At 41.3% G+C, this 11292-nt stretch overlaps 1 protein-coding gene across 2 annotated transcripts in view; it reads right to left on the minus strand.

Annotated features, from left to right (window-relative positions):
* Positions 1-11292, minus strand: part of LAPTM4B (lysosomal protein transmembrane 4 beta) — a 51057-nt gene that overhangs the window by 10793 nt on the left and 28972 nt on the right. For both annotated transcript variants that reach the window (XM_035126284.2, XM_035126285.2), the window contains exon 5: positions 5373-5471. In XM_035126284.2, coding sequence (XP_034982175.1) covers positions 5373-5471 — 99 coding nt within the window. The remainder of the gene's footprint in view (positions 1-5372; positions 5472-11292) is intronic.

An 11292-nucleotide genomic window follows, 5' to 3' on the forward strand; every position in this document is an offset into this window, starting at 1 on the left:
CCAAGCAGGAAGGGGCCCCTGACCATTAGGTCCAGTCATGACTGACTTTGGGGTTGCGGCGCTCATCTCGCGTTATTGGCCGAGGGAGCCGGCGTACAGCTTTCAGGTCATGTGGCCAGCATGACAAAGCCGCTTCTGGCGAACAAGAGCAGCGCACGGAAATGCTGTTTACCTTCTCACTGTAGCGGTACCTATTTATCTACTTGCACTTTGACGTGCTTTAGAACTGCTGGGTTGGCAGGAGCTGGGACCGAGCAACGGGAGCGTTGTAGGGATTCGAACCACCAACCTTCTGATTGGCAAGCCCTAGGCTCTGTGGTTTAACCCACAGTGCCACCCACTTCCTAATGAGCCTATTAGTGCTACATAAGTTAAGAACATGAAATTTCAACATCATCAGGTCCTTGGGCCCTTTTAATATTTTAAATAAATGAATAGAGCATGCCTTCACTGTCTATACATTGCATTTTAAACAGAACTTGTACACTCTCTTCTAAGGAAGTAAGGCAAAAACCCTGGAATACAGTTAAAGAGCTGCATAATTTAACTTCCTATTATTTAGTTCAATTTTATTAGCGCCCTCCTTTTCCTAGTTGTAAAATGACCGTAACATTATATACCATGATGAGTATAAAAAAATTAATTGGTCATACTTGGTTTCAAATGCTTCTGTGCTTTTGAGAGTAAATGCAGAGGAGGGTGGGGCAATTTCATATTGGTTTAAGCAAATGCAATGTGGTAAAAGCTTTTCCCTTCCCTTTCCAAAAAAAGAATACAGCAGAAGTAGAAATGGCCAAACATAAAACACTCTCTATGTACAGGAAACCACAAAGCAGTGCTCTGCTGCCTGCCAAAGATTAATAGGATCCAGTGGTTTGGTTTTTACAAGGCTTTAAAGGGCTACTAACAGAGTGGGCTTCATTTGTTGGCTCATAAACAATGGCAAATTTAAAATGAATCTTTAATAAAAGTAAGACAGACATACACTTCAAACAGAATAGCTGCTCCTTGCCCATTAGGGCACGTGTGAATCTTCCCCTGCCTGGCAGAACTTTTACTAATTCAAAACAAATTTTCAATATGCAGGCCTTGTGAAATTTGCTGACAGCAGAGAAATATTGGGTGGGATTGGGAGGAAGGAAAATTCATACAAGCAAGTATAAGAGGGGACGGGGTAAGTGGCTTAAAAATAGCATTGCTGAGAAAATGAGCTGAGGCTTATACTTTCCCCGCAAATGGTACTGGGTCAGCAATGCAATATGGTTACAAAGAAACATAATCCTATTCCAGAGTGCATTTAGCAGAAGCATAGCCAAAACTCAGAAATAATATTATTTTCCTCTAGCTGGACGAATTTTCGGGTCCAAATGTACCGTATATTGTAGAAGAGCAATCATAACTTTTGAGTTTGGGATTTAAATTGTGTAAGTAAATAAAAGCAATCGTTTATACTGGAGAGAAGATAACAGTGGCAGGACGGAGGAAAATTTTTAAAAGCCAACAAGTCTTCAAAGATCTGAAATATTGTGTATAAACAGAAAGGAAAATGCTTGTTGTCTACCCTAAAAGAAAAGGATGGGGCAAGGAAAAAAATATACTGTATAAAAAATACTTAGAACTTCCTACAAAGAACATCTCAGTCATGGAACTTGTTGGTCTACCACAGTTGGAAATATTTGTTGGCAGAGACTATTAAAAAGAAGCTAGCCAGAGCACTTGTCATCTTCTGGGTCTGAGGAGTCATGTATTCTGGCAAGGGTTTCTAAAGCTTGTTTAATTTTTGACTGACCAAGCTGAACACAGTCCTCTGGCTACTGATCAATACTTTCCAACACTACCATATTAAAAGGACATTAAATGCATCCATAGACTATTTCATCATTAATGCCTTGAAAATGTAGCATTTTCACCGTGCGGTAATGAGAGTTGCACCAGGATTTAAAATAAAGAGAAGATTCAGTAGTTCTGTTATTGGAAACTAAAATGTCATCCCCGACTTGGGTCAGGAATCACCATCACCTGGTGGTACCCTTGAGGTCTCACCTGTGAGCTAATGAGATTTTGTTGGCCGTTGCGTTTTCCCCTTTGAAAAGTACAGGGCTTTTTTTCCAGCTGGAACTCACTGGAACTCAGTTCCGGCACCTCTTGGGTGGGCACCTGTGACGATGGGTCCCACTCTCTGTTACTATCAATGCGACACAGGGATTCAGAGGGGAAAACACCCACCTTCTTCTCCTGCCGCCTCAAAAATAAACCCCTTTTACTTGTGGGTTTCTTAGTAAGGAGAGCCTTCCAGCTTGCGTGGCCTGGTACCTTAAGAAACTCTAGGCTGTCCGATGGAATAACCGCTTGCCTACAGTAAAGGGTCTCTCTCAGTTTGATTCCCCACTGTAAAAGTTTGCCCTTTTCACTCTGGCAACTTCTTGGCGCCTCAGGTTACCCTACTAAGCCTCCTCCATGTAACTCCAGAACACAAACTGCCACCTCCCTGCCTGAGGTGAGTTTTGCCCTCTCTTGAGCCACCACGGCTGTGAGTCCTGATACCTCGCTGGAATAATAAAGACGGACCCTTTTGGCAAAACAGAGATGAAGTTTTATTGTCTTAAAAGCATAAGTGTTTCTTTAACGTGTCATGTATTTATCTGCCTTGTTTCAGTTGTACAAAAAAAAAACTCAGTCAAACATTTAACTTCAAGTTTTCCTAAATCTTATCTAAATTCCCCGTCTCCTGACCTCTCCACTTTCTTCATATCACACACCACCACATCACATCACACCACACCCTCCTCCCTCTCCCTAACTGACCAAACCGACACTCCCTCCTTTTTGAACCGGGCACAGTCCCGCCCCCATCAGAATTCTATGTCAGTCAGGCTGGAGGTGGCTTAACTCTTTGCCAGCCAGGTAGGAATAAACATTTCAAAACTGCGTCAATTTGCCACAGCACCATTGCCATTATAAGAGAAATAAGGGAGATGTTCTTGGTGAGTTCCAGAACCTCTCTTTCTAGAAAAATAGCACTGGAAAAGTACATAGAGCTGAAGAAGGAAGTTGGAAGAGTAACCTCCTCTTTCAGCTCTACGTGCTTTTCAAGGCTGAGACTAATTCTTATTTGAACAGACTTTTATCCAGATTGCTTGTAAAAGTGAAGTGTGTGCATGCATGTTTTCTCTCTTTCTGTCTCTCAGGGAGGTGTGCTGATCCATTGGGTGCAGGAAAGGTTAAAGCCATGGCATTTGCTAAAACATTCAAATCTGCCCACAGGCCTACAAACCATTGGGACAGCTGACATAAGCTAAAGGCAAACTCCGTGATAATTCAGATATACATGGAATGCAAAGTCATAATAAGAAATGGAAGATAACTACCAAAAATTCAAACAAAATGGAAGGCAAGAGAATGGTCTAGATGCAAAGCAGAATGGGGCTGATCAAGGCCATGACAAAATTCTTTACTCTGCATTGTCTTTGCAGTGTTTCAGGAAAGAAGTAAAATGCCATTCCATTTTGTTTGAAAATAATATCTTGCTCCATTTATAAAGTTGAGTGTTCTGGCTCCAGATGATCCATTCCAGTCTGACAGTACAAGAAAAAGGTATAAAAAAATTAAGAACATATGTTTTAGGAAAAAAAACCCTAAAAGGTTTTATTTATGATGCTTTTGGGGATTGTGGTAGAAGATGTGTTTGAAGAACTACAGGCAACATTTAGCTGCTCCAATTATGTCTAGATACAGATAATATTTTACAGAACGCTGGGTGATTTGAAAGAGCGGGTCATTGCTTGTGGTGTAAACAATCATACCACACTTGCCTCTGCTTAACATAGTTGGAAGGTATTTTTAAAATTCCAATCCTGCAAAACCTGTTAGGGGCAACAATGCAACAAAAGTGTGTTTTCACAATGAGAAGGGAAGCTGCTTTCAAATCGCCTTCAACTCTATTTGAAATTAAAAAGCTGAATAACTGTCTATATTCGAGATACCTGTCCTTTGCTTCTACTGTATCTCCAATGATTATGTCAGACTGCCTCTGCTACTTGACAGGTGCTGTTATTAGGAACAGGGAATGAACTCAGAAATATTGAAATGCAGTACCGTTTCATTTCATTTCCTGGAAATGTTGCTATCTGCTATATCTATCAATGGTGAATGACATGCTGCACTTGATTATGGATTTCATTTCATTATACAGATTCCATAAATCTGCAGAGCACATTTATGGTTTATGCAAAACACAAGGAATGCAAATGAGAATAGCAGAAGCTGATTGAACTTATGCATCAAGTTTGTACCTCTCACTTAGCAAGTCAAAGGAACGAAAAAATGATATAGCCATTATAATGGACATATAGGCTAATGTCCATCTTCCCAATTAAAAAATAACAGCCTTGGCCTTGCTTTCTCCATTTTTGCCCGTTGAAGGGTTTTCCATTTCCAAATAACAAAAGGGTAGTCCAATAAATGAGATAATCTTGACCTACTTTCAGCAAAACCTGTTATGACAGAAAACTTTTATTTAAGTCAGTTAATGTTCTTGAAGTAAATGGGACCGAAAATCCAACCATACAAACTTAGCTAACTTGTGCATCACAGCTGGTGGCTCATTCTAGCAAATCCACAGGGCAACTAGGTACACATTTAACCATTATATTTCTACAACAAGCATTAGGAAAGTGGGGCTAAGGAACAGCAGCTTCTCACACTCTTGATTGTTGCTTATCAGACTCTCGCTAGAGCAGTCAATCAAGATTTAGACAAAAGGCAATCATTTGCCTCTGTTGCATGCTCACTGCAGGTAGCCATGGGTCATATTTCAAAATGAGAACATGCTCTTCTGCTTCCTGAAGATTCCTCTACAATGCTTTGCTTGGAACAGCTATTTCATGGATGCAATCCAAAAAGCAGCATGGAAACTTCTGCATAGGCACAGAATTTTAGAACAGGAATAGGAAAACTGTGGTCCTCCAGATATAGCTAGACTCCCATCATCCTTGACCATTGTTGTTGCTGCCTGGGGATGATGAGAGTTGGGAGTCCAAAAGGCCCCCCACCACTGCTATAGAACACCTCAACTCTGTAAGCATCTGCATAACTACCCCTGAAGCTCAGGGATGCTTGATGCTTCAAAATAATTTTCCATGAAAGTGCAGGGAGAAAAGACCCAAAAGGAAGACCCACGGACAACTTCAGTTCTCAGGAAATGTGAGGTTCTCTACTTCTTGAGCCAGCCCTGTGGCAGCTGTGGTGCTTTCTAAGTCACTGTCTCTGTGACCCCTGCTTTTTTCAGTCTTCCTGGGTTCACAACTACTGCTGTGCAGGGAGATGAATGATCATGCATTCCAACAACTTTGTTTCTATAGATAGATGCTTACCTTAAAAGCCAAGGTGATACTTATAAAAAGCAGAATAATCACAATTAGGCATGTGGGATTGACAGACATAATATCTTCCTTGTAGGGAAAATTACCAGGCTGCAAAAGAAGAAGAACAAAAATTAGCAATAATAATCCTGCACCTCCCTTGTTAGAGAATACTTTACATGACAATATAAGGCCGCTATTTATTTATAGGTAGCCTGTTGGCAACACATGGCATTCTTGGGCAGCTGCGAGGGCATCAGTGGGGCCTACCGTTAATGTTTTCCCTGTGCCTTGAAATAATGTCTAGGGCTAGGGGTTGGGGACATGGAAGAACTTCTCCCCAGAGTTTCTGAAGCCATTGTTAATTCTTTGGTATTACTGCCAAATTCATTCAGGCTGAATCAAGACAAATATATACTCCTGTTTGCATTAATTTCTTTCTTTTTTTGCCAGCTGCTGGCAAGAAGTTTTCCTCTTCTTGAATTTCATTGAAGTGTTCCAATGGTTTCATCTCACCAGATGGTGTGTAACAGATTGGAGATAAATGTTACACAACTCTGCTCTCAGCTTCTTTCTTTAAAAAAACAAACACATCTTATTCTTGTTCTGATCTAGTACAGTATTTTGATCGCTTTTGGCTTTGCCTCTGCAGAAGGAAAATTATCGGAAAGCCTTACACACCAAAACATAATGTCACTTGCCTGTCACACCCTAAGCAACCTTTTCATCTGTTTGTTAACATACAGTACTCCCTTTTTACTAAGACACTGGCTGTGACTATACTGGGGCAGCCTGAGTTAAGGATGTGCAAAGATGAAGACTGTCACCTCCCATGCTAAGGGTGAAAGATGCACAAGCACAGTACCAGAAGGGGTCCCCACCACCCCAATTTCTAATAAGGGCTAATGCCACAATAACCATACATTACTCAGAAATAAGACCCACTGAATTCCGCGGGGACTGCTCCCTAATAAGTGTGTTCAAGATTGCAGCCTGAATTGGTTGATTTTTAAAGGTGCTGCACAGGACTGTTAACAAGAGCTGGATCTACACATATCAAATAAGCGTTTTGGTTTAATGCATTGCAAACTTTGTATGAGAAATTGGGTTGGCAAAAAATGGAACTCCACAGCACCATTTGGTGTCACAGTGTCAGAATGCATAAAGAACATGTGTGCATGCACACAAAAGCTCATACCAATGACAAACTTAGTTGGTCTCTAAGGTGTTATTGGGGACACAGGTGGCGCTGTGGGTTAAACCACAGAGCCTAGGGCTTGCCGATCAGAAGGTCGGCGGTTCGAATCCCTGCGATGGGGTGAGCTCCCGTTGCTTGGTCCCAGCTCCTGCCTAGCAGTTTGAAAGCACATCAAAGTGCAAGTAGATAAATATGTACTGCTACAGCGGGAAGGTAAACGGCGTTTCCATGTGCTGCTCTGGTTCGCCAGAAGCGGCTTTGTCATGCTGGCCACATGACCTGGAAGCTGTACGCCAGCTCCCTCGGCCAATAATGCGAGATGAGCGCCGCAACCTCAGAGTCGGTCACAACTGGACCTAATGGTCAGGGGTCCCTTTGTTAGGATTCATTCCCCATCTGCAGTCATAGGGTTATTGTGTATCATATTACTGTATGTGTTTTCATTCCCACAGAGTGGAATTGACGTAGACAGGATGTTTACGTGGGACTGTTGTTCCTTTGTTCTTTCTCTTTACTGGCTGTTATGCCAGAGAGAGGGAGCCATGATGTAGAGCTCCCAGTTTGTTTATATGTAAATAAAGCAGTTAAGCCTTATTTACTGACTTGTGTGTTGTTCATCACGTTTGTGAGAGCAATCGCATATTTGGCCTGTGGGACCAGTCTAACAGCTGGCCCCCGGGACGGCCAAATTATTGACACCCTTTTCCTTACCTAAGGTAGTACTGGAAGGAATTTTATTTTTTTATTTTGTTTCAACATATAAAGCACTTTTTCTTTGCCAATGTAGCTGAGTCCAAGGGCTCCCCATAAACATCCAGACCTATGGAAAAAGATTTTCCCCTCCCAACTTACTCACATCTATACCTTGTTTCCAGAATGTGGGTTAAAAAGAAGGGACTAAGTGGACAAGGACCACCTAAGTTCATTGGGGAAAGCAAAATAAGTTGCAACTAAGCTTTAACTGCACCATCACTTTGCCAGCTTAGTGGCAGGTAAAGGATACTGTATTTCACATACAGATGTTGAAGAGTGTTATCTGAATCATGAAAATAGTAAAACCATGTGGAATGATACTGGTAAAAAGTGGATTAACCTTTGATTGCACAGTAAGATCACAGCACAAAGGAATGCATATGATTCTTACAAAATGTAGTTGGGTCAATGCTAAATCATTTTTTGGGTATCCTTAGTGGGTCAGCAGGGCTTCTATCATCCACTAGGAAGCTACTGCCAAGATTTGGCAACATTTATGTTGGCATTTGTGTGTGTTTATGCCGTCCATATACAAAGCAGCACTTGCCCCAAAGTCAGAATTCAACAAGATGAAGCAATTGAACATCAAGATTGTGCTAAAATATATGACTGGGACAAGAAAAGCAGTAAAGTCTTAATCTATACTGCAGATGAACGGACAAATGATTTGCTGCTGAATATTTGGGCAGTCCAGATGTGTGGCAGGTCCACATGTTAAACACATGAAGAAATATTTACTGATGCAACCATTTACTGGCAGTGCTGTATAACTAAATGTGGAATTTCTTCAGCTAGGTTACATAAAAGCACCGCCTTGTTTTGAAGCTGGGAAAACAAACCCAATTGAATGTTGGACCATGCGTTGAGTTTTGTTTACACCCTGCTGCAAGGAGAAGTTCGTGGCTTCAGATGACAGCCATTGGGCAAACTGATGAGTGATCACTACCGTAGTAGTAGTAGTAGTTGTTGTTATTTATTTATTTATTTATTTATTTATTTCCCGCCCATCTGGCTGGGTTTTCCCCGCCACTCTGGGCGGCTTCCAACAAATACCAAAATACATTAAAATATCACAGATTAAAAACTTCCCTAAACAGGGCTGCCTTCAGGTGTCCTCTAAAAGTCTGGTAGTTGTTTTTCTCTTTGACATCTGGTGGGAGGGCGTTCCACAGGGCGGGCGCCACTACCAAGAAGGCCCTCTGCCTGGTTCCCTGTAGCTTTGCTTCTCGCAGTGAGGGAACTGCCAGAAGACCCTCGGCGCTGGATCTCAGTGTCCGGGCTGAACAATGGGGGTGGAGATGCTCCTTCAGGTATATAGGACTGAGGCCGTTTAGTTGTAGCGATCAACAGGGAGATCCACTTGGAAAACCACTGTGCAGATGGGGCTTATGTCCAAGACCCCATGGTGGTACCCAGAAGTAAGGGAATGGAGCAGTGACAGAACTGTAAGGACCCCACAATTAGAGTATTTGTGTCCCACTTTTCCACCAAAAAACCTACCAGAGCCAATTAAAACATGACATTCCCTGCCCGCAGGTTTATAATCTAAAAAACACGACAAATAAGTGAAAGGGCCAGGGAAGGAAGAGGAAGAAAACAAACTCAGGTGCCAGTTCTTAAGCAGTGTAGTGCATAATGAGCCCCTGGCATGAGGGAGCTGTCTTTTTAGCAAAGCTTACAGAACCATAGAATCATAGAGCTGGAAGGGACCCATCTAGTCCAACCCTCTGCAATGCAGGAATATCAACTAAGCATCCACGACAGGTGGCCATCCAACCTCTAATGATCCCACTGAGGTAGCCTGATGGAATGGCTGCTGCCAGGTGATAGTTGAGGGAGATAAGTTCTGCTTTTTTATGGGCAGGTGCCAGGGCTGGCCAGTGAGGACTTTGAGCAAGTTGCCCTCCATAGCTCCCTTTCTGCAGAGAGTCTTGTTCCTCGCCAGCTTGCAGCTCCACGCCCTCCTCCTGGCTTCCACTTGCTTGCTTGCTTGCCAGGCAGACAGCCCACCTGCCATTACGACATCTCCTGACCTCCCTTCCTCTCATGTATGTGGTACTTCAGAGTGTAAAATTGCAACAAGATTCCTGTCCCAATAATCTTAGGGCATGGCAGAATACCTCCTTTATGTTCTAGGTAATGAACATGTATCAACACCAGCCTTGTAAGGGAAGAATAAGAAAGAAGAACTTGGCACAAGCAGGACTTTGACTTGCCATTGCCATCCTGTCATTAGTAAAAGTTCTCTTTGAAGTAACCCAGCTCATGCACTTAACTATAAACAAAAACAAATGAACAAAAGAGCAGAATGGCCAGGATCCAAGCTCAGCAAAACCCCAAATCTCTTCCAATCTTCTGAGGGAGTCGAAGCCATTTCCGCTTTTTAAGAACGCTTGCCACAGGGAAAAATAAAATCTTGAGCGGTGTTTTGTAAGTGCTTGCATTCCAGTATCACATCATTAAGCTCACTGCTACCGTACTATGAATGGGGTGCTTAATATGATGAATCCCAATAGATCCTGTAAGTTTCTCAAATTTGATGCTTGATGAAGCTATTGCAGTTCATGCAGCCATTAATCTTTATCACAGTCCATATCTCTATTTGATTTGAAATAGTTTTCACATATGAGATTATTTTTAAAGTTGTTATATTTTGCTGGGAAACCCATTCTAGATATTTTATGGGAAGAAATTCATAAGCAGAAGAAAATAGATAAAATAATTTAGAATTTAGCACCCCTTGTCAATGGAGAACAGAGTGGGAATTAAGAAGCAAGAGACATATCTCTAGAGGGGATAGAAACAGAAATTCTGCACTACATTATTTCCCTTCTGCCTTCTATTCCATTGTTCTCTGGACCACTATGAGCTAATTCAGCATTCTTGTGGGTTTAAAACAAACAAATCCACATATGGTAACCAGGTTGGCAATTAAGGATCAGAGCAAAACTAAATACAGTATAAGGGACAAGGAGCGGTGTGCGTTCTGTCTCTTTTAATCCTTCTTCTCCTTCATAATCACATCAGCCTTATAATGCAGCATGCAACATGATTGCACTGTGTGTCAGCCTACTTCCAGCGGCCAATGATTTAAAGAGGGGGAGAAGCAGACCATAGCACAATAGCCTTACATTTCATGTTTTTATTAGGACTTTTGCACTTCCAAGTTGTTGTTCTTTATGCAGTTCTCACAAAATGTGCCCAAAGGCATTAAAATTTATTTTTAAATGGCTTTGAAGATTTTTGTATACAATAAAGCGGCAAACAGAGTTTATGAAATAAATAAATATTTTAGGATAAAGCAACATTGCTATAAAATTAATATTTTGTCTAGGCTAGGGAGAAAAAATATGAGGTTGACTTTAAAAAAAAATGTTTCTTTGAAGGATATAAGTTGAAATTAGGGCATATGAATTGTTTGTCTAGATAAATAGCTTGGGGGCTTGCTCTCCCTTTCTTCCCCGCTGTCCCGGGGCCTCTTGGTGGCAGAGAGAGGTTCTGGGGGCGGGAGGGGGGGAGTGATAAACCAAGCTATAAAAGGGAACATCTTTAACTGCTCGTCGCCCATGGGCCTACTTGTGGCAGGGGGGGCACTGTGGGTTGGAGGGGTGGGAGAAGATGGATTTTATGTTAATTGAAATAAGAGGTAATGTGAAATGATAATGATATGCTGTATGAATTTAGGTTTAAAGACCATGAGTTGAATTGCTACAATGAAATTGCTATGATTGAGTAGGAGAAGATATGAAAATCAATGGGGAAGGATGAGGGGAAGTCACAAAAACAATGTTAACTAAAAGAGGATGAATATGTTTTGTTTTATTTTGTAAAATCAATAAAAATTATATTTAAAAAATAAAATAAAAAAATTAATATTTTGTAAAGATCCATATCTATATGCATAACACATTTAAATGTATAATACCATTATGTGATTTTTTTAAAAAAATGTGTAACATAACAATGTGATAATACATTCCC

The sequence above is a fragment of the Zootoca vivipara genome, chromosome 8 (genome assembly GCF_963506605.1).
Source record: "Zootoca vivipara chromosome 8, rZooViv1.1, whole genome shotgun sequence".
Lineage (NCBI taxonomy): Eukaryota > Metazoa > Chordata > Lepidosauria > Squamata > Lacertidae > Zootoca > Zootoca vivipara.